At 42.4% G+C, this 23,982-nt stretch overlaps 2 protein-coding genes across 6 annotated transcripts in view; one reads left to right on the forward strand and one right to left on the reverse strand.

Annotated features, from left to right (window-relative positions):
• The window catches only part of TMEM59 (transmembrane protein 59), a 28,803-nt gene extending 24,496 nt beyond the window's left edge, over positions 1–4,307 (reverse strand). The window contains exons 1-2 of one of the 4 annotated variants that reach the window (XM_032844161.1): positions 3,982–4,307; positions 335–367 (exon numbers count right to left, since the gene is read on the reverse strand). In XM_032844161.1, coding sequence (XP_032700052.1) covers positions 335–367; positions 3,982–4,170 — 222 coding nt within the window. In that variant the 5' untranslated portion in view covers positions 4,171–4,307. The remainder of the gene's footprint in view (positions 1–334; positions 368–3,981) is intronic. The other 3 variants (XM_032844162.1, XM_032844163.1, XM_032844164.1) reach the window with 3 other exon arrangements.
• Positions 4,308–4,619: 312 nt separating this feature from the next.
• Positions 4,620–23,982, forward strand: part of TCEANC2 (transcription elongation factor A N-terminal and central domain containing 2) — a 36,307-nt gene continuing 16,944 nt past the window's right edge. The window contains exons 1-3 of one of the 2 annotated variants that reach the window (XM_032844114.1): positions 4,620–4,719; positions 5,334–5,478; positions 16,075–16,216. In XM_032844114.1, coding sequence (XP_032700005.1) covers positions 5,377–5,478; positions 16,075–16,216 — 244 coding nt within the window. In that variant the 5' untranslated portion in view covers positions 4,620–4,719; positions 5,334–5,376. The remainder of the gene's footprint in view (positions 4,720–5,333; positions 5,479–16,074; positions 16,217–23,982) is intronic. The other variant, XM_032844113.1, reaches the window with a different exon arrangement.

Here is a 23,982-nt window from a genome sequence, read left to right on the forward strand (position 1 = left end):
TCGTGAAGGAGATAATAGCTATAAAGTATCTCCAAAGCCCTCAATAATGCTGGAACATAGCTACTCCTCGTATAGTGTGCCTGGGACACAGATGGTGCTCAATAAATGGTAGTAGTGTTAATCACGATAATAGATTTTTTTTAAAACAGAAAACAACAGTTACAGGCGTCACTGTCTATTTATGGGAGCTCAGGATAGGTTCTATTCTTCATTATGGGAAAATGTTAACTGCTTAAAAAGACTAATAACCATGTCTTCAACAGGCTTTTGTTAGATGAAATACACACAGTATTCGACACAAACCAGTACATGTGGGGGAGCCCCCTCAACTTACTGTGTGATCCACTGTGTACAAATTGGCGGGCACCTAATAAGGAGGGAAACAGCATGTGCATACACCAGTTAGCAATCAATGGAAGAGAAAGGTATGCATTTCTTTCCAGCGGAAGGATCAGTGAGATGTATGCAGCAGCAACAACCGATTCAGAAGAGATGGCTGCAGTCTGACATTAAACAAGTGTTATCATAATTCTGAAGCTAGAGTGTTTTTGGACCTCAGTTCTAGCTGCATTTATTGTATCTGGAGCATCACATATCTCCTTATACTGCACAGAGGAAGCTTGAGCTCATTAATATGAGCTCTATTACACGCCGTTTCATTTTCAGGTAGGTTTTCTTTTCTTTTTTTTTTTTTTTTAAGATTTTATTTATTTATTTTGACAGACAGAGATCACAAGTAGGCAGAGAAGCAGAGAGAGAGAGAGAGAGGAGGAAGCAGGCTCCCTGCTGAGCAGAGAGCCCGATGAGGGGGGCTCGATCCCAGGACCCTGGAATCATGACCTGAGCCAAAGGCAGAGGCTTTAACCCACTGAGCCACCCAGGCGCCCCAGGTTTTCTTTTCTTAAACCAAGCCAATAAGCCCTCCAATCCCATTTCCGAAAGACAGTATGGGATGCTGCAAAGAGCCTAGGTCCAGGAATCAGTCCTGCTTTGAAGCTCAGCTGCACAACTTGTCCTGTACAATCTTGGCAAAGTGACAATCTCTCTCAGCCTCAGTTTCCTTGGTTGTAAGATGGGGACAATACTCTCTTATGTCAATCTTGATTATGATAAGGATTATACATTTTATATCCACAAATGAATATTATGCTATACTATCTAATAAATAGGCATAATAGTAATGTATTTAATGAGCACCCACAATGTGCCAGACAGCATGGTAACATTTGAGGTATTATACAATGTCCAACCCAGAGTAGGGGCTCAACTGGTAGCTATTAAGAATCATATCCTTATTCCAACTAAGTGTTTCATGTACTAGATAATATTATTTTAAGTAAGTATTTCATGCTCTATGTATCTCAAATGATTGGCAAGCTTATCTTAAATGTATCTCCTCTGATTTAGAGCACAAGGAAATGGTGCTCCCCACCAAACTGAATGCCAGCTAAATAATCAGAAGGGACCTCAATGATACCATTTATAGAATATATGCATTTGCTTTCCCAGAACTGGTTTTATGTGCTAAGAGTGCCACATTCTTTATCTTTAATCCTCACACAAGCTCTGTAAGGTGTAAGGTGGTGGTGGTGGTGTTTTTTATTACAGTTGACAAAATGAAGTCTCGAGAAGTTAAGTGATTAGCAAAGATATACAGAGAGTAAAAGTGGAGCTGGGAATGGAACCCAGGCTTTTATGGTTCCAGAGCCCACACTCTTTAAAAATGACCAGGTTGGTTCTAATTAGCTTTGTTGTTAAAATAACACACGTCTCTCGTATTTGAATCCAGACAAATTATGCAATTGCGCTTCTGAGAAAAGCTAAATGGTAACTATAATGGAATTTTGAAATAGCTAGTTACAAACAGCTATTCTACTTTCTTGCAACAAATAATTCATTCTGAAAAAGAGCCATTAAAATGAGATTTCTATCTTCCAGTTGCAAATACCAGATGAAAGGTTACGTGAGCTTTTAAATTCATCTAATTTCTTATAACATGCACTGCTTTTTCCTGAACTGCAAAGTACAGTAACTTGGAGGGCCAAAAGAAATCAGTGAAATAAGTAAATTAAATCTTTTCAACACAACTTTATTAATAGAAGGCAGCACAGTATAGCCAGTTTTAGGACTGCATTCCTACCACTCCACTACTTCTTAGTTATGTGACCTTAGGCAAGTCACTTAACCTTTCAGAGTCTCCATTGTAAAGTCCTACTTTGCATAGTAGTGACCATAAGGGATAATGGGTATAAATCTCTCATCAAACTGGAGAACAGAGAGTCGACAGTTAATAAATTTTAAGTCCATCTAACATACAGGAAGCCAAATGACTTCCAAGTCCCTGGTGAGAACAGCTTTAATGAATAAGCAAAGATGACTTATAGATAGCATATCAATTGTTAAAAATTGTTAAATAGTGGATGTTTAAAAAGTGCCTGAAGTTTCCAGAAACGTTTATATTATTTAGTTATTCTCCCAGCATCCCGAGTCATACTACAAGTTTGCTAGGAAAATCTCAAAAAAGGAAAAAAAAAAACCATAACCAAACACCAGAAGAAAACAAAACAAGCCTCCACTCAATGCCAGGCCAAATAAATCTTAATGAATTTCCTTATACAATCTTCTTAATGATGACAGATTTATAAGTAGAGAACACAGTAATGTGTTTACGGCAGTACACATTGATTGAAATCTGGATGTCAGAATCTCTCATTTCTTTCTCCTGACTGTTATAATTTGTGTCTGACTGAAAATTTTAGGATAATCAATATCCCACACTTTTTCCTGAAAATTGATAAACCCCATGCAATGTAAAATCCTGCAGTAAACAGGCATATGGGAAGTGAGAGCATTTAGAGCTTTTCATTTCAAAGACCTGAAAGCATTTGCCAATAAGGAACATCCTAGAGTTCATTGGCCTTTTCCTCGTGGTTCCATTGTAGTCTGAGAGCACAAAGAGTGCTAGTCACACGGTTAAGCCAACAGCACAGAGGAGATGAAGGGAATACAAGGAGGAAAAGACCAGTAACAACAGCAAAAGCTCTTACAAAAAAAGCCAGTGGGGGGAAGGAAGCATATATCCAAATTACATATGGGAAAGGGTGGGGAATCACCACACAATTTAGAATGTGGAGTACACAGAATTCCTAAGCTGGAAAAAAACAAAAAAAACAAAACAAAAAACCAAAAACTTGAGAAGCAGAATGGAATTAAAGGAAAGGCATCAACCGCAGGCGAATGATAAGTGAAAGCAGGGTCACTCCCTTCGGTAAACTGGGACCCCGACCTCCCACGGGCAGTCTCATTTCTATACCCGCGCCACGAATTCCTTCTGTCTTCTGCACTGAACGGTTAAGTTCTTTGAACGCAGAAACCTGCCTGCTTCTTCTCTAAGCCACCCCAAGCCCTAGTGGCAGCGTCTCGCACACAGTAATTCAACAAAGGCGGAAAGCCCTTCCCGTGCGTCTCACAACTACTAGGTCTGGCTTAATATATTTCATACCACGGTGTAATTGTCTGCTTCTCTGACTCCCACAACAGTGTGTGCGCTCCCGGCCCAGAGAGGCGCTCGGTAAACACGGGTTATAAACTAACCTTTTGTGGGCTTGCATAACCGCTCCTACCCCCCACCATCCCTTACACCCCTCGAACGTGAAGACCCTGCATTAATCATCTATATCCTCTTCCCCATCGGAGTGCTCGTCTTCCCTGCCACCCCAAAAGCTGCCCGAGGAAATGGGTCATGTCTTGCTCATCTCTGCGTCCCCAGTCTATTATAGGGTCGATGCAGCACAAACTTCCGGTAATTACAGCACGAGAGGGGTACGGGTAGAATTAGGGAGGAAAACGGGCTACACAGGTGGGAGACAGCGGTTGAAGGGTGTGGATTCGACACCCAGGTTCCCAAGCCGACACAAGTGCGAGAGAGCGGAGAGATGGGCTGCCAGGGGAGAGTCGTAGCCCGGTTCGGACGGGACCTACCTTGGGGTAGGTATGCAAGGGGAAGGTCAACTGACAGGCCCGGTGACAAGACGCCGTATCACCCAAGATCGAGTCAAACGCTTCAGCCGAAGCGGTCCCCGAGCCTCCGGCCAGGGCCATGGTCAGCAGCAGCAGCGGCGGGAGCCCCAGCTGGGCCCTGACCCAGAGGCTCCCCTTCGGTGCCGCCATTTTGTTTCCCTCTGTCACAGCAGCTCCGCTTGTTGCTGTTTTCTTTTCAGGGTTTCCTCTGCCTTCCGGGGCCAGCCCCTTCCCCGCCCCTCAGGCCGCAGCTTCCGCCTCCGCCGTCTCCTCAGCTCCGCCCCGACCCGCCCAAAACTGCCGCCTCTCGCCCCACCTCCAGGTCTAAGAACTTCTCCTAGGACGGCAGGAAGAGGTGGATCCAATCATCGCGAGTATTAGAGCGAACAGGCCTCCCCGGCGCTTCCCTCCGCGGGGCACGCTGGGGCATGTAGTTCTCTGGAGGCGGGCGAAACATGGTGGGATGGGGAAAGTCGGTCTCGGAGAACTACAGTCGCCGTGAGCGCGCCTCACCCGCCCCTTTGTAGTGCATTCTGGGGAATGTGGTTTGCGGAGGTTCAGAGGCGCTCTGAGGTCGGAGAAACCACCGTCCAGGAAGGAAGCGTCGTTTTAATTCTGATCGCCGAGGTGCCGACAGGAGTGGATCCTCAAAGGGTGCACTCTGGAAGGGTCCAGCTACTGGCAGGGCTGCTTCTCCTGGTGGGTCTCACGTCAGACCTTCGTTAGGTTCCCCTTCCGGGACTCCTGAGTGCTGAGGGTAGAGGAGGATGGTGTTTCCTTTTGCTCAGGGATCTGGGGCACGACAATCGCGGTTAGGGTCTTTGCACCACCGAGCAGTTCCTGGAGATGGCTGCTGCTTGTTGTGAGGACCCTGCTGAGATCTGGGGGTGGTTAGTGATTGCTCGTTACTAGGCGAACCTTTAGGATTGTGGTGATGGTGGGGTAGCTGTTGATACTGAGCCTCATGGAGTTCAGTGAAACTCTTAACCTTGTCACAACCTCACCTAAGTTGAAAAAGGCTTTTAGAATCACCGGGGTCAATGCCTGGCCCAGTATTGGAATCCCCTGCACAGCGTGCACTTCTGAAAGCTAGGCACGTCTTAACTCGGGAATTACACCGATCATTGTATACAGTTTCAGTTCTTAGGAAGATAATTCTTTTCCGAGACAAAATTTTCTTTCCTGTAAATTCCACCCAAGAGTCGTCATAATTCAGGAATGCTTCTAGAATAGAAGTCCATTATGTCACTTTAGAGAGAACACGTCATAGCAGTTTTGATGACGTTTTAGAATCTTTCCTCTTTCTTGAGCAGAAAGCGCTGCAAGCACGTGAAGGTAGTTGGCAGTCCTCTAGCAATGGATAAATTCGTCATTCGAACGCCTAGAATCCAAAATAGTCCTCAGAAGAAAGCTCCTGGTGGAAAGATTTACAAGCAGGCCACGATTGAATCTCTGAAGGTGAGAGGGGATCTGGGGCTAGAGGAAATGTGGAAAGGACTGTGGTAGCAAGGCGGTGTGGAGTTCTATGGAAGACCTATGAATTCTTTCTTCCTATACTTTCTCCCCAAAGTGTTCCTGATCACTGCTAATTTGTTTCTTCCCTACTCTGTACAGACTTCTATTTACCAATCCCTGCATGCACTTCTATTACTCTTCTGATTACTTTGGCTATATCATATGTTTTGCTGGTTGAGAGAACGAGCCCCTTAAGTGTTTTTGTGTTTTTGCAACATTTTCTTTTCTTTTAGGAATGTGAAAATAGGAATATGATTCTGTGTACTCTGTACAAACTCAGTAAGCCTGGGTGATGATATTCTACTCTCCTGTCTTATTGACCAGAACTGTATCACATGGCCTGCAGCTGTAGCTGAGACTGGGGAACAGACTGTTAATGGACTCTTTGCAACCTCTTCATGTCTGAATTCTTTTCGCAAAGAAGAGGCAAGGAATAAGTACAGGATAGGCAACAAGGAATCAATGGACATGGGTACCCAGTTAATGATAAAGTAAGAATTATTTCCCTAAAAACAAACATTTGTAATTAGTTCCCTTTGCCTTCCTGACCTCTTATTTTATTTTCTTTCTTTCTTTTTTTTTTTTTTTTAGAATTTTATTTATTTGTCAGAGAAATAGATTGAGAGAGAGAACACAAACAGGGGGAGCAGCAGGCAGAGGGAGAAGCAGGCTCCCCACTGAGCAAGGAGCCTGATGAGGGACTCGATCCTAGGATCCTGGGATCATGACCTGAGCCGAGGCAGATGTTTAACTGACTGAGCCACTCAGGCATCCCAACTTCTTACATTTTCTTTTCAATTTCCTTTATTGGTTCCTCCTCCTCTACCAGTCTCCTAATATTTATGCTCCCCAAGCTTTGTTACGTTTTATGTATTTGGCCAGGGTAACCTTATTTATTGTAACGCTTCCCATGCGGATGACTGCCAGACTTGTACTTCCAGCCTTGGATCTCTGATGGTGAGAGTGGGATCTGGGGCTAGAGAAGATGCGCACAGGGCTGTGATAGCAAGGTGGTGTTCTGAGTACTTGATTTATGTACTCAGTTGGACTCCTCTTCCAGATGTGCCACAGGCTTACCAGACCCATACTAGAAAGCAGTACAGGAGTGTATAAACAGATGCCCAGAGTTCTAGGCCTTCTAGTCAACTGGGTGATCTTTGGCAAGTCATTTCCTTACCTAGGATCTCCCTTTGTCCTCATCTGTAAAATGTGGGGGTCAAACTTTATCAGTATTTTTTTTTAAGATTTTATTTATTTGAGAAAGAGAGAGCATGAGCCAGTGTGGATGGGCAGAGGGAGAGAAAAAGTAGACTCCCTGCTGAGCAGGGAGCCTGCTATGGCGTTCCAGTCCAGGACCCTGGGATCACAACCTGAGCCAGAGGCAGACACTTAACCTACTGAGGTCCCTGGGCACCCCTATTGGTAGTTCTTCAAAGGAACATTGTTGTCACGTAGGGCAAGGTAATTCTTCATTATTTGGAACTGTCCTGCGAGTTATTGGACATTTACCATCCCTGGCCTTCAGACACTAAAGGCCAACAGTACCTCCCACTGTGACAAGCAAAACTGCCCTCACATGTTTCCAGGTAGCCCTTGGTTGAGAGCTACTGAATTCTAGATGGTCTTTAAAAATCTCTCCCAGTCTTGGAGTTCTGTGCATAACCAAAATTTTCAACTGTCTCTGTTTTGTCAGAGTACTCATGGAGTTATATACCACAGTGACTCTCAGTGACAGAAGGTGGTGGGCAGGATTGTGATACCAAGCTGGAAGAAAAAGTGAAGGGTATTAATTGAACTACTCGTACACTCATATGCAAACATCTAGATTCTAGTATACTTCCACCTGCCTCTTCTCCCCTCTGTGTCCCCGCTTATGCCCCAGTTGAGAGTCCTTGTGTGAACATGAGAATATACCATGTAAAGATTATGGAAGCAGAATAAGCATTAGGTATAGAGAAAGTAACATTCCCTTTAAATGAAGTAGCTTTTCTCCCAAACCTATTCTTTATTCTTCTGTATTTATTTTTATTTATTCATTTATTTATTTATTCATTCATTCATTCATTCATTCATTTATTTATTTTGAGAAAGAGCACATGAGTGTGAGCAGGGGAGGGGCAGAGGGAGAGAGATAGAGAGAGAGAGACTGACTCTTCGGCAGGCTCCTTGCTCAGTGCAGAGATCACGACCTGAGCTGAAATCAAGAGTTGGACACTTAACTGACTGAGCCACCCAGGCGCCTCCTCCTGTGTATTTACTTTTAAATCCATATACCAAGTAACTGGGACTAGAAACTTAGAAACCATCCTTAACTTTTTTCTCTCTTATATCCAGTTTTCAGTTTTGTCTCCTAAAAATCATTCTTGTCCTTAACATCTCCCACTTTAAATTTAAAAATCTTAGCAGTGCCATGGTCTGGTAAATTGTCTCCCTGCCTTTGGCATCCTGTCTCATTCCCCTTCCACACTTAAGCCAGAGGAATAGAAGAAAAGGAGATCTAATCAGGTCACTTCCATGCCTAGTCCTGCAGTGGTTTCTCATTACCTACCGATGAAGACATTTCTTTTAATGTCACCCAAGGCCCTCTGTGACCTGGCACCTGCCTGCTTCATTCCTGCTGCTCTTCCTGTTGACATCCTTTTTTTTTTTTTTAAGATTTTATTTATTTATTTGAGAGAGAGACAGTGAGAGAGAGCATGAGAGAGGAGAAGGTCAGAGGGAGAAGCAGGCTCTCTGTGGAGCTGGGAGCCCGATGTGGGACTTGATCCTTGTACTCCGGGATCGTGACCTGAGCCGAAGGCAGTTGCTTAACCATCCTATCCATTCTATCAGTGGCAGCCACTCACAATTTCCCCAACATGGTGTGCTATTTCATACCTCCGTACCCTTTGCATATGCTGTCCTCTTTGCCTGGAATGGCCTTACTCTCTTGTCTTGGTGGCAGTATAGTGTGGTAATTAAGAACACAGACTCTGGAGCCAAACTGCCTATGTTTAAATCCCAGCCGTGCCACTTATTATTTGACCTTGGGCAAGTTATTTAACCTCTCTGTGTCTTTATCTATAAAATGGGATTAATGATAATATCTGTTTTATAAGGTAGTTATGAAGGATGAGTGAGTCAGTATATGATAAGTGCTTGGAACAAAACTAAGTAATATGCAAGTGTTTGCTGTTATCATCAATTTATCACCTCCTGTTTGTCCCCCATGACCTAGTTCAAGGGTCTCCTCTACTATGTGGCCTTTCCCAATCATCCTTCTGTCCCCCAGATAGAAAGCCAATCTAATCATTCCCTTTTCTAAGCTACCCCTATATCTTTTCTTTTCTTTTTTTTTTTTTTAAGATTTTATTTACTTACTTGTCAGAAAGAGAGAGAGAGAACATGTACAGGCAGAAGGAGAAGTAGGCTCCTTGCTGACCATGGAGCCTGATGTGGGACTTGATCCCAGGATTCTGGGCTCATGACCTGAGCTGAAGGCAGAGGCTTAACCCACTGAGCCACCCAGGTGCCCCTACTCTGAGCTTCTTGAAAGACTATGTCTTACTGATTTTTGTGTCCCCAGTACTTGGCACAGGGCTTGGTATATAGAAGACCACAGTGCATTTTTCTGAATGACCAAATGAACTAAAACCCTAAAAGCCTTGGCATGGCATATGAGTCCCTTCCTTATGCTCCCCAGGGAGCCTTCTCATTCCATGCTTCATAGCTCCCCTTTCCCAGGAATGAATTCCAGCCACACCCCATATTTTGCTGGTCTCTGTATAAACTATTCTCTTTCATGTCTCCAGGAATTTGACTTGATGCTGGTCCTTTTCCTAGAAAACCTTTCTCTTTTCTTTTTGTGAGGACTGCTGTGCTCATTTGTGAACCCACGCAAGTGTGACTTTCCCTGTGAATCCTAGATTGTACATTTTATGAGTACAGGAGCCTTTGGAATTTTATTTACTTCCGTATCCTTGGACCTATCACAGTGCTTGGCACATATCAAGTGGTCAATAAGTATTTGTTAAATAAGTGAATGTTGAAATGCTTTCTGGGTCCTTTGGGGGGAATTAATCCTTCCCTCTTCAATACTGTCTTAGTACTTGGTTCAGATATCTCTCATAGCACTTACCTCACTGTATTTTAATTATCAGATTAACTGTACTTTTCCGCAGTCTACTATAAACTCCTGATGACCGAGTGTCATATTAGGTTCCGATTCTGCTCCAAGGCCTAATGCAGTGCCTGCTACATTGTAGGTAAAAATTTATTGAATAAACAATAATCATTCTTATCTGGGGATGCCCTTGCGGGGTCTGGGTAGTAAACTGTTTAACAGATATTACTGCAAAACAACTTTATGCCCAGCAGTCAGTTGGATACTCCAGGGAACATAAAAGAAATTTAAGATGAAAGTATGAGCCCTCGTGGGACTTCCTATTGGGAGATCATATTATAAGAAATTAGTAAGTAATGGTAGAAAATCATATGTGGTCCATTACAAAATTATTGTTTAGGCAGTAAGGGTTAAGAGTTCAGAGGAAAGAGCTCAGTGTCTGTTTAAGTGCTCAGAGCACCTTAAAGGGTTGAAAAGATTTGGCTAGGTGGAGGGAAGTAGTAACACAGAACTGCTCAATAAGCAGTTCTGGCTTTTCTTTGCTGTGTGCACGCAAACGTGCTTACTTGATGTGTACACAATGACGAGTTAAAAATAAGTTGAGTTAAATGTGAGTTCTAGAGAGTTAGGTCTACTCTACTGAGTAACTTATTCCCACACACCAGCATCATACTTAAATGCCAAGGATCTGCTGAATGTTCAAGCCTCAATTTCCTCGTCAGTAATATCAGAAAGTTGTACATATATATGTATATACACATAAGTTATACATATATATAACATCAGAAATATATCTAACCTGCAGGGTTATCATGAGACCTAAATAGATAAATGCTTATCTAAAGGGCTAAGTATTGGCCTGGCATGCAGTAAAACTGACCAATAATTTCCTCTTTTCATGTGTGGAAAAGGAGAGGCTTGTGTAGGAAAACTAGAGCTGGGACTGGTGATGATGGGAGCGATAGTAGTGATTACTGCCGGTGTTTATTGAGCCCATGTCTATGGGCCAGGAATTGTGCTAAGTGCTTCACATATATTAACTCTTTAAATTCTGATAACACCTCTGTGAAATGGATGCTTTTATCATTCCTATTTTAGAGTTGAAGAATCTAAGGCACAGAGAGATCAAGTAGCTTGCCCAAGGTCATGTAGCTGTAAGTGGCAGAGCTGGGATTTGAACTAGACAGTCTGGTTTCGCTATCTGCCCCCTATAGGGTGAACTAAGAAAGTGGAGGCATCTGAATGTCCAGCAGAGGAGGTATAAAAATCTTGGAATATTAGGAACATTGGACTTCTGTTATCAGTTTGTTAGAAGTAATTTTGCAGTAGCCATGGAATCACATGGAATAAAAGTGAGACCCAGTAGAGCTCGTGTAGTATACATTAGAATTGTAAAGGTTAATTTGGTTAATCTCTTCTTACTCCCTTAAGGGAAAGTGATTTGTTCTCTTAGTTGTAATAGGAGATTTTTTTTTTAATTTTTAAAGATTTTATTTATTTATTTGACAGACAGAGATCCCAAGTAGGCAGAGAAGCAGGCAGAGAGAGAGAGGAAGGGAAGCAGGCTCCCTGCTGAGCAGAGAGCCCGATGCAGGGCTCGATCCCAGGACCCCGAGACCGTGACCTGAGCTGAAGGCAGAGGCTTAACCCACTGAGCCATCCAGGCGCCCTGGAGATTTTTTTTTTTCTTTAATTAAAAGATTCTAGGATATGCTAATTCTTTTAGATTTAATACTTTAGAGTGCTCTGTAAACCTTTGCTCCTTTTGTAGGATTGATCAGCCAGTAGATTGTCCCCTGCCCCCTCTGGTGGGATGGTTTCCATCTTGTCAAAAATTGATGTTTCAGCCAGCCACAACTGTAAGACCTGATGGTATAGGAGACAGCACATACTCTTTCTGGTGATGAGCTTCCCACTACTCATGTAGCTTCCCCTTTGATACCCTGTGTCCGCTTCCCTTGTCCCTCTAACTAATTCAGAGAACAACTTGAAATACCTATTTTGGGGCCCATATTTGGACAGAAATAAGGAAAGATTCTCAGATATATATGGAATTCTTCTGTTCTGGAATTGACTGTAGATTTTTCTATTTCTGACCTAAAATTTCAGATCTGAAAACTATACTGGACTTCAGTCCTTATGGGTAGAGATGGCTTTCTTCAATTACACCTACTGTGCATTGGGGCTAGCGAGACAGATAAATTGTACCAACCCTCAAATGGCTCCTAGTCAGAGGGGAAGACAGCCTTTAAAAAGTATGTGCATAAAAGGCAGATACGGTAATAGAAGTATGTCCACATTACAGAGGACCCAAAAGGGAGCGTGGTCAAGTTTGGTATGAGAAAGTCAAGAAAGGCCTCAGAAGGGATGTTTAAAAAGAGTCTTCAAATATAAACAGGTGTTTATCATATGGTTGAGGCAAAAAAAGAGCATCCCAGGCAGAGGGTGTGAAATACTGCAGTTCATTTAGGCAGCTTCAAATAGTTTGCTATAGTTGGACCAAATGTGAGGCTGAAAAAGATGTCAGGAGCCAAGTCAGGTAAGGCCTTTTATGCCATGCTAGAGTGTGGGTTCTATAGTTCCCTATACTGGAATGGTCTGATGTGGAATCCCTAACCTCTTTCCAACCATGTGGAAATGCTGGATAAAAGGTCTCTAATACAGAGCTGAGCTTGAAAGCAAGAAAGAGAAATCCTCAGATGCCAGGAAGAGAGAGGAAATTCAAACCCTGAGCTTTAAAGGGGAGCAGAAGCTAAACAGTTTTATGAAGCCAGATATAATGCTTGGGGTGTGAGATTTAGGGCCAGTATGGGAACTGCAGATAAGGGCTCAGGCTAATAATTTCCAACTGCAGCTGGGAGCTAAAACAGGTCTACCAAGTTGTGAAAAATGAACTAGAAACATGCCATCCACTAGTCCAAGGAAACAGCATGAGATTGTGATCTGCTCAGGGGTTTTGGAAGGGAAAAGAATTGACTACAATAAATTAGAACCCCACTCTTATGACTATTCATAGTTTTAAATTTACACTCTGGGCAAAACTGAAAAAAAAAATAGCATAAAAACTGGTATAGAAACAGAAATCCAGAGGCTTTGGCCAAGGCAAATGTGAGATTTCCCTGTTAAAACACCTCACAACCTGGGGCACCAGATTCCCATAGAGAACAGTCTCCATTAAAGATGAACTCATGGTGGGGCGCCTGAGTGGCTGTGGGTTAAGCCTCTGCCTTCGGCTCAGGTCATGATCTCAGGGTCCTGGGATTGAGCCCCACGTCAGGCTCTCTGCTTAGCGGGGAGTTTGCTTGCCCCCCATCTCTCTCTGTCTACCTGTGATCTCTGTCTGTCAAATAAATAAATAAACTCTTAAAAAAAAAAGATAAAAACTTGAAGATTTAAAAAAAAAAAAAATGAACTCATGGTCAAAATTATAAACTCTCCAAGAAAACGGATTTCCCGGAGGGAGGATGAGCAGAGAGATAAATAATAGCATTTCTATGCCAAGAATTGGCGATAAGAGTATAATATCAAAGAGATCTCTATGTGAATTTTCACAGAGATAAAAGACTAGAAATTAAAAGAACAGGATAGTATGAAAAGGAAGTGGGCAGATTTTTGAGGGAAATGTTAAACCATCTGATGAAAAAATTATGTGCTGATGCAGAAACAACGTTGAATGGATTAAAAGTAGACTAGCTGGAGCTACAGAAAGAAATGGTGGATTGGAAGCTTGATGTGAGGAAATCGCTTAGAATGCATCACAGAGAAATGGAGAAAAATATGAAAGAAAAGGTACACGAAGGACAGACAAGTTGTTTATATTTCTAATAGGGGTTTCCACAGTAGAGGCTTATGAGGAGGACACTGATAGATTTCACTGAGCTTACATCTTAAAACTTGTAAGGGTGAACACTAAAATGATAGCAATAGGATATATCATTTCCAACCCGTAAAGAAAAACAAGATCAAAGAAACCTAAACTTAAAAGCAAAGATAAGAAAGGAAAAGAAAAAGAAGCAAAGAGAATGTGTTTCCAGTTATATCTGTGCCTATAATAAGTGCAAATGGATTACCCTTGCCTGTTAAAAAGATAGAGATGCTCAGATTGGGTGGCGGATGGGTACAAAATAAAGCCACCATAGGCTATTTAAAGCGTAATGACCCAGAAAAGTTGAAAGTCAAGAGATGGAAGACAGTATTGAATACGTCACAGGCGGGAGTTCATCCGAGCAGTGTTTATAACTGGAAAAATGGGGTAGGGAGACCCTAGATAACCATTAGGGGAATACATTTTAGAATTCTAAGACATGTGTATATAAAAATAATGGAATATTATTCATTACTATTACATGGATCAGCTGGGTTTACGTATATCAGTATGAATGAATCGAGAAAATATAATGAGTGAAAAAGCCTTTTGCAGAATGTTATGTTTATACTTTACACCTTCTTCCTATGGAATATAACCCCTTACCTGTTTTGTTTATTTATTTTACATACCATTTAGTACTAATGATACTGCTTTATACTGTAGCAAATCATAACAAAGGACTTTTCTCATTTTTGGCTAAAGCACCTAAAGGCTGAGAACAAAGGAGAGTGTGTTCCCAAACGAGATTCTAGACTATAGACTGTAGAACTTGTGAAGGCAGTACATGAAGACCAGTTTTGGAATCCTGAACGCATTGCCTACTCTAGGCTATAAAGAAGGTTGAAGTTAAAGGAAGAAAGGAGGAAAAAAAAAAGCAGGAGAGGAGAGAGAGTTCATTTGGATAAAGTGGGAGGGCTGTGGTATTTTCCCTTGGAGAACTGGACCTCTGTTCCTGGAGCTGGTGCACACAGAGACCAGACCCATGCCTGGGAAAGTCTAAAAAGAGGGAGTGGCTGTATGGGAAGGCTGTTAACCCTTAGAATTCTTCAGGGCAAAGATGTGGGTACAACAGAGAAAATGCTGGCTGGCCTGGAGTAGAACTAAAGGGGTTAGCTTCAAAAGGATCCTTGGAAGGACAGTGACACCCCTACAGAGAGAGTCTGTAAAGTGGTTTGTCAAAAACCGGGAACGTGTCATCGGCTGGCTGAACGAGGAGGCATGGCCAACATTCCCAGAACTGCAGGTGCCGTCTCAAAACAATGGGAGGTCTCCAGGGAACCACAGAGGCATCCCATACGAGAAAAACAGTCCGAACAGTCCACTTAACATGGCTGCCGAGTCTAGAGAGCACACCTGAGGGAGTATCACAAAAGAAGTGAAGGCTTTCCCTTACTGCTCCTTTTCCCAGCTTGTAACTTGGAAGGGTCAGAGGTCAAAGCAAACAAGCAGATGAGGGGAGAAGGGGAAGCAAAGATGGGGCCAGGAGTCCAACATCTCCCTATGCTAGGCTGGAAGCAGACCCTAGCCAGGGAAGAGAATTGACACATTTTTTTTTTAGTTGCTTTTTATTGAACTAGAGTCTGCATATAGAAAAGTGGACAAATCATGAGTGGACATTTTGACAGATTTTCACAAAGTGAGCACATCTGTGTCACCAGTATCCAGAGCCAAGAAACAGAACGTTACCAGAATCCTAGAACCCTCTGTGCCCCCCTCCTTTCCCTAATTGGACCCACCTCCCCCAGCATAGTAACCATGCAAGATAAGAATTTTTTTTCTGTAATTATAAAAGCAACTTTACTCTTTTGTCTTCCAGTTTAATTTTTCTTTAAATTTGTAGTCAAAATAATTTCACAATTACAGAACAGTTGCAAAGATCACAACCCCATCCCCTTCACCCAGATTCCTTAATTGTTTCTATTCTACACTTAGTGCAAAGATGCATGTCAACTTTAAGGTGGCGATTTCTTTTAGAAACAGGAGAAGATAAAAGGAGACAAACTTTAGAATGTTTTGTTATTTTATGCAAAATGGCAAAATGTTAACTTTTTTCAATTACTGTTACTCTACCTTTTTATGTGTTTGAAGTTTTTAAGTTTTGTTTTTTTTTTCAAATAAGAGAGTTTGAATTTTATCATGTAGGAAGTGGGGAGCTGTTGAGGCATGCTTTTTATTGTTGAAATAAATATGCCTTTATGACTTCCTCACTCTCCATCCTTGCGTGTGAATTAAGACACTTAAGTGAGCTATAGGGTTGGTTCACCTTAGTATCGTTTTTCTTTTGTTCTCATCCTTATTGCCTCTCTCTGCTAAGTGCCCAGCGGTGTCTGACATGGTTAGATTAAAACTTGCACTTTTCCTAATAGATGTAACTCTCTTCCTGATTTGCAGTAAGCGGGACCTGCTTTTAAGCAATTACCCATCATTTGGGGCCATCATACACACTGTGCTTTGGTTCAGGTCATAATCAATAATTCATATGTCAATAGGAGCCCCATTAGCTCAGGTGAAGGCAGATATTTTTCTAATGAAAATGTTCCATTTTCCAAATGACTTTTCTTTTTCCCAGAGAGTTGTGGTTATAGAAGACATAAAAAGATGGAAAACTACGTTGGAGCTTCCTGATCAGACCAGAGAGAATCTAGTGGAAGCTTTACGAGAATTAAAGAAGAAAATACCCTCCAGGGAAGTGTTAAAATCAACAAGGATAGGTATGTTCCTTTTGAATTTTATGAAAAGTGCTTGTATTTTGTCTCCTTCCTTTCCTCCCTCCCTCAAACATTAAGTTATTTATCATATCAGTACTTCCCAAACTATCTGTGGTGAAGGACCATTGTTTAAAAAATTCTCCATTGGTTGCAGACCAGTATATTTAAAATATATAATAAAAATTGCCAGAAAAAGAAAATATACAAAATACAGGCCCTACTTTTTTTTTTCTTTTTCATTAGATTCAGCAGATACAGAATTACTTGGTTAAATTGCTATTAAAGTTTCTAAATGCTTACATCAGTTTCTGTACTTAACTCATGGACTGGTAACCATCAGTGATCTAAGGATAACTTTTTCTTTTTTTTAAATTTATTTATTCGACAGAGAGCGAGATCACAAGTAGGCAGAGAGGCAGGCAGGGGGCGGGGTAGCAGGCTCCCTGCTGAGCAGAGAGTCCGATATGGGGCTTGATCACAGGACCCTGAGATCATGACCTGAGCCGAAGGCAGAGGCTTAACCCACTGAGCCACCCAGGCACCCCTAAGGATAACTTTTTAAGTGTGTTTGATGCTGGTTGTGCAGAGATGTCTGAGACATGACCTCAAGGAACTTAGGGTTTGGTGGGAGAAACAAGCACGTAGACATCAGGAGCAGAAAATATTGTAGGTTATGAACAGAAACGTATAAATAATATCCTGGCTATCCTTCTGATCTGTACAAGGCACATGCTGGCACAAAGGACAGAGCAGTCACTTACATCTGGGGAATTCAGAAAAGGCTTCATAGAAGAGATGACATTTCAGCTAAATCTTGATGTTTAATCTCGGCTTTCTGTCTTGAGTTGAAATAACTCGCAGAGTGTGGTTTGTAAAAACAAAATGATAGCAACATTTGCCACTACATCATTTATTACAGCATTGAGATATTTAAAAGGTAAGTTGGGGACTTGGTTGAATTGCCATTTTAGTAGAGTACACAACTGTGAATAATATGCGAGGGAGGACCACCATGTGTTCCTCAAGCTGCTCCCAACTCCCTAGGGAGTCGAAGGTAGTCATTCACAGCTGCTGTTCTTGCCCTCGCTAGTGCAGCCATTGCCTTCTCTGCCTCCCCTTGACCTCTTGTTCATGAGAAGGAAAAGAGAGAGCAGCTTCAGACTGGCGCTAACAGCTGGCAAGAGCTCTGTGAAATCCCCCAGAGGGCCCCCCAAGAGTCCTGAGAGTTGCACCCCTGTAATATAAACCAGAACCTGAGAAAATTAGATGCTTAAAGAACGTAAAACCCTATCATGATGGCCAAGGAGACTCTCCCATCTGCTGCTAGATTTTCTCTTTATAGGTTGTGGTCACTAGAGGGCAATAAGACCATTCATATGGGCTGATAAGGTGTCTCCACCAGTAGAGGGTACTCGTGATTAATATTTCATGACGTGTGTATGTGTGTGTGTGTGTGTGTGTGTGTGTGTGTGTGTATTTAGGCAGACACCACAAACACCATTTCTGATCAGATCTTAAATATCGATGGAATAGGCTGGAATTGTCCTACAAATACAGAACAGGTGATCATTTAAAAATATATATATATATTTCTGTTTGTGGGGGACCTGGCTGGCTAAGTCAGTAGAGCATATGACTCATAACCTTAGGGTTGTGAGTTCAAGCCCCACTTTGGGTATAGAGATTACTTTTAAAAATATTATTTCCGTTTGTCCTTTGAATACAGTTGTAAGTGTGCTTTTAAGAATGGGTGTGTCTGGGGCGCCTGGATGGCTCACTTGGTTAAGTGACTGCTTTTGATTTAGGTCATGATCCTGGGGTCCTGGGATTGAGCCCCACATCGGGCTCCCTGCTCAGTGGGGAGCCTGCTTCTCCCTCTCCCTCTGCTGCTTTGCCTGCTTGTGCTCTCTCCTTCTTTCTGTCAAACAAACAAATAAAAAAAAAAAAAAAAGAATGGGCGTATCTAATGTTCATAGATTTCAATTCAAGGATCATAATGAAACCATAACACGGGCTTAACTTCGGAGGAGCTGGAAAGTATCCAACTTTTGGGTCCTAACCCTACCCCAAATCCTCCCTAAACCTGAGGTTATATGGAATATAGGGGTTTCTCAGTTCCACTGTAGTTATTTCAGTTCCTAGGCTGAAAATTGATTTGGATCATTGCCTGAGAATGTTTATATTCTTCTACCTTTAGACTCCTGCCTGTCTCTATCCTGTGGGCTATAAGGGACACATATTTACCGACTACTTTCTTTGTGCTAGGAACTGTGTTGGCGTAATAATGAAGGAGACAGATATTGTCCCCCTTTTTGAATCCTGCAGTCTAATGGAAGGGCAGACAGTTTAATAAGACTTTATCATAGTGTGATGAGTGTTCTGATGATGGGTAGAAGCTAGCCAACAGAGTATACACGTTGGAAGTAGAGAAGAAGGTGTTGAAGAACATGTTAGGAAGTGGGGAACATCATGTGAGCTGTACAGAGGTCCGGAGGTGGGGGAGAACATGATGCATTCCGGAAACTAAAAGCTTGGTGTGTTTGAAATGTAATAAGCTGGAAAGAGTGTGGCAAGAAGTGAAATGGGAGACAGTCTGGACCAGATGGAGAAGGTTCTTTGTAAGTCTGTTTGGTTTTAGTGTGTGTATTAGTTACCCATCCCTGGGTAAAAGGTCCCCCCAAATTTAGCAGCTTAAGTATTTGTTACCTCATATAGCTTTTCGGAGGGTCGGGAATCTGGAAGCTGCTTATTTGGGTGGTTCTGATTCATGGTCTTTTAAGAGGTTACTGTCAGGCTGTTGGCTGGGGCTCTGGTCATCTGAAAGCTTCACCAGGGCTTGAGCATCTCAAAATGTCTCATTCAGAGGAATGCCGGGGGCGCCTGGGTGGCTCAGTCGTTAAGCATCTGCCTTTGGCTCAGGTCATGATCCCAGGATCCTGGGATCGAGTCCCACATCAGGCTTCCTGCTCAGCTGGAAGCCTGCTTCTCCCTCTCCCTCTCCCCTTGCTTGTGTTCCCTCTCTCACAATCTCTCTCTCTCTCTCTATTAAGTAAATAAATAAAATCTTAAAAAAAAAAAAAAAGGAATGCTGGTGGGAGGCCTTACTTCCTCATCACGTGGGCTTCTCCTTATGGCTGCTCATGACATGGCAGCTGACGTTACCCAGAGCAAGCCCTCTGAGAGAGAGCAACCAAGATGGATGCCACAGCGTCTTTCATGGAAATCTTGATATTAGAAGTGGCATGCTCTCACTTCTGTCATATTCTGTTGGTCACACAGACCAACCCAGGTAAAATCTCGCCCCAGGGGCAACCGCATACAGGTTATGAATACCAAGAGCTAAGGATCGTTGGAGGTTATTAGTAGACTGGCTACCATAGCACGTATTTCTTATGTATTTTGCTTCCCAGATCTGCAGATTTATGTTCATTTGTAGAAATTTTACAGCCATTATCTCATCAAAAATGCCTCCTTCATTTTTGCTATTCCTTCATTTGGGAATTCAACAGTTAAATTATCAGTCATCCTATCTCCTTATCTCACAGAATTCCAGGAAATTTCTTCAGATATAGATCTTCCGAGTCATTAATTCCCTCTTCAGCTCACTCTCATCTGCTGTTTAGCCCATTCATGGAGTTCTTTGTTTCAAAGCCATTTTACATTTTTACAAGTTCCCCCCCCATCTGTCTCTTTTCAATAGCATTTGTATATCCTTTTCACTGTGCCTTTTATTTCTTTATTTTTTTTTTAAGATTTATTTATTTATTTGAGAGAGAGTGAGAGCCTGCATGTGTAAGTAGCGGGGGAGGGGAGGGAGAAGGAGAGAGAATCCACAAGCAGACGCCCTGCTGAGCGTGAAGCCCAACTTGGGTCTTGATCCCTGGCCCTGAGGTCATGACCTGAGCCAAAGTCAGACACTTAACCCTCTGGCCATCCAGGCACCCCTATGCCTTTTGTTTCTTTAAATATTAATGTATGGTTCTTCTGTATTCTTCATCTATTTTAGTATTTGTAGTCCTTGAGGATTTAAATCTTTGTTTCATCTGACTCCTGTGGTGCTTGCCTTTCCGAGTGCTTGCTGATTTTTAATTGTGAGCTCATTTTTTTCCCCTTTTAATCCATGGGAATTCTGTGGGGTTAGGTTGGAGCTTCCCTCTAGAGAATTAACTCTTTTTGTTTGTTTGTTTCTGCCAGTAGTCAAAGACCACTTCTGACCTGGAATATTTAGCACACCCTGCAAGGATCCCAGCCCAGTATCAGAGTCCCACAGTTAGCTCTCCCCCTTTACCACTGGCCCAAAGTTAAGAGTTTCAGCAGCATTGCTGTTAACATCATTCCTTAGGATAACCCCACTCCTTTAGCCTCTGCTTACTTTCTTGGAGGAGGGAATGAGGTGACTTTTATCCAGAATCTATTGTGGTGAGTAGCTTTAGTCCACCATAAAGCCCGAGATCTTAAGGATAATAAGTGGTTGTTATTGAAGGGTTTTGAGTAGAGGAGTGACATATTCAGATTTGCATCTTAGAAAAATCTGTCCACCACATGGTAAGAGTGTTGGAGAGAAGCAGACCTAGAGGAAAACCAGTTAAAAAGCAATTAAAATGTCTAGGTGAGAAATGAGAGTGGCCTGGATGGGATAGTCATCATGGGGATGGAGCCATGTGCTTGGAATCAAGAGATATAAATGGAATAAAATCCAAAGGACATAGCCTTTGATTGGATGTTGGGAATGAAGATAAAGAAATGAAGGTTGAGGCCCATATTTCTAATATGGGCAAATTGGTGGATGGCAGTACCACTTATTACTATAGAGATGGGGGGAATAAAGTTCAATTTTAGACTTACTGTATTTGACATACTGTGGGACAGCCAAGAGGAAATGTCCAACAAGACGTTGGATGGATGTACAAGACTGCAGCTAAGGAGAGACCATATATATCTATTTGAGAGTCATTATCAGCATATAGACAGACATTGAGGCAATAGAAAGAAGTAACCTTGTCCAGGGAGAATATATAAGAAAAGCTAAGAGCCAAGTCCCAAATCCTACAGCATACCAATATTGAAGAGACAGAAGGAAATTGAGAAGGTGTAACCAGAGAAACAGAAAGGAAAAAGGAGGGCATGCTGTCATACAGTGGGAAGGAGTCGGGTATTTGCTGGGGATGGAGGGGTGGTGGCCGAGATCAGCATGCCCATTGTTGTCAAAGGGCCAAATAAATGAGATCTAGAAATTGAATGTTGGATTTTGCAAAGTAGGGTCTTTAACGATTTTGGTAAGGACAGTTTCAAAGGCAAGGTTGGGAGCAGAAGCTTGAAGAGAGAGGAGGAGATAAGGAAATGAAACTGATAGTAGACAACTCTTTCAGGAAGTTTTGTTTTGAGGGGCACCTGGGTGGCTCAGTCAGTTAAGTATCTGCCTTTGGCTCAGGTCATGATCCCAGGGTCCTGGGATGGAGCCCTGCATCAGACTCACTGCTCAGCAGAGAGCCTGATTCTCCCTTTCCCTCTGCCTGTGCTCTCTATCTCTGTGTCAAATACATAAATAAAATCTTAAAAAAAAAAAAAAAAAAGGTTTGTGTTGAAAGAAAAGAGAGAGGCAGCAGTATCAGAAAGGGAATGTGAGATGGAAGAAAGTTCTGATTTTTGGAACAGAGGAGACACTAACCTGCTGAGTGACAGGCTCACAGAGGGACCTTGTCTGGGAGAAGGGACCAGCCTTAGCAAGGTCTGACTGTGGAGATGAGAGGGAATGAGGACACCAATATGCCTTTCTCTGTGTTGTCCTCTCCTCCGGCTCTTTCTTTTATAGCCACATTCCTTTAAAAATGATTGATACAACTCCCATTTCTGCCCCTCCTCACTCCTTCATTAAAACCCTTTCTGTCAGGGGCACCTGGGTGGCTCAGTGGGTTAAAGCCTCTTGCCTTCGGCTCAGGTCATGATCCCAGGGTCCTGGGATCGAGCCCCGCATCGGACTCTCTGCTCAGCGGGGAGCCTGCTTCCTCCTCTCTCCCTGCCTGCCTCTCTGCCTGCTTCTGATTTCTCTCTGTCAAATAAATAAATGAAAAATCTAAAAAAAAAAAAACAACCCTTTCTGTCCTGGCTTCTCCCACACCACTGTTCTTTCTTCGCAGGACACAAGGGATTTCTTTCTATCCAAATCCAGTAGTCTTGTCTCATTTCTCATCTTCCCAGAACTGTGAACTTGAGACCATTGATTACTCTCTTTTCTGTTGACGTTAATGGCACTGAACTTCTTCCCAATTCTGTGTCTATTTTTTTATATGTTAATTTCTTTTTTTTAATATGTTTATTTCTTTCATATCCCTCATCTGAGTTTATAATGACTCATTTATCTGCTTCTTTGTTATTTCAAAACTAGCAGCTCTGTGTTCGCAGGACATTGCTCTTTTATTCACCAGCATGTTTCAGCTGTTAGTGCGGCATATAGCAGCAGCTCGGGGTATATTGATCAAATCAGTGAAAATGACAAGGACAAAGATGTTCTCCATGGCTCGCTCTAGCTTTATATATCCCACTTCCTGCCTTTCTCTGTTTCTTTGTTCTCGTCCCTTTCCCTTAACAGACGGTGCTGTTCCCAAAATCTTAGACCTCAGTCCACTGCTTTAGAAGTACTTAACGAGAAGGGCCTCTGGGTAGCTCAGTCAGTTGAGCATCTGCCTTCGGCTCAGGTCATGATCTCAGGGTCCTGGATTCAAGCCCCTCATTGGGCTCCCTGCTTAGCCAGGAATCTGATTCTCCTTCTCCCTCTGCCTCCTCCCCGCCAGCTTGGTGCTCGTGCTGATGATCATGTTCTGTCTCTCTCTCTCTCAAATAAAGAAATAAAATCTTGAAAGAAAGAACTTAACCGGAGAGCTTGTCCACTTTTCCAGTTTAACTGAGGTCACTTAATTCAGGTGACTCTTGGGTATGTATCCCCTGTCCTCACTAATTTTTGAAACTTAAGACTTTTAGAAATGTTCCGATTTATATTCCTGCTGCTTTCTTAAAATCTTACTAATTTAATGGGTAAAAATAGCATCTTGTTTTCATTTGCTGCACAGAATAAATTGTCTGTGTTTTTTGGCACTTTGTCCTTTTTTGTGAATTGTTTTTATTATTTGCCTGTTAACTGTTGAGATCTGACCATTTTTGTTTTCTTTTTCTGAATTCTCTAAAGTCAATGTCATAACACTTTCAGATCCATTTAGCTCCTTCAATTTATAAACAAAGAAGCTCAGACCCAGAGAGATGAAGTGACTTATCCAGGGCCACTTAGTGAGGTTGGCACCAGAAATGTAATGAGAGCTCATGTCTCTTGGGGCAGGGTTCTTTCCTGGTTAGCAGACAGACTGCCATCGTGCCCTGGACCCCAGCCATATGGGCCTTTATTTTATCAGGGCATTTCTCTGGGTTCTGCCATCTGCTCAAACATACCTCCTTAAGTCAGAATTTAGTACCTTTTCCTATGTACCCCAAATGGGAGTTTTCTCTTGGTATTCCCATTTTAGTCAACATGCCTAGGATTTTGCTGGGACATAAACTCTTTAGGTAGAAAGGTCCAACAGGCAGCTGGAACAGTGGATTGAAATCAGATGAGAGATTTAAGACGGACAATACGTATTTGGAAGTCATCTGCCCAGAAGCATTTGCTTACAATCACCTAAGTGGTTGAATTCTCTGAATAAAAGTAAAAGAAAAGGCTAAAGGATGGAACCTGAGAGAATGTCTGTGGTGGGGAAGTAGGAGGAAGAAGAGGAGCCAGT

Source organism: Lontra canadensis, unplaced genomic scaffold (assembly GCF_010015895.1).
Source record: "Lontra canadensis isolate GAN:19392208 unplaced genomic scaffold, GSC_riverotter_1.0 scaffold148, whole genome shotgun sequence".
NCBI classification, from domain to species: domain Eukaryota; kingdom Metazoa; phylum Chordata; class Mammalia; order Carnivora; family Mustelidae; genus Lontra; species Lontra canadensis.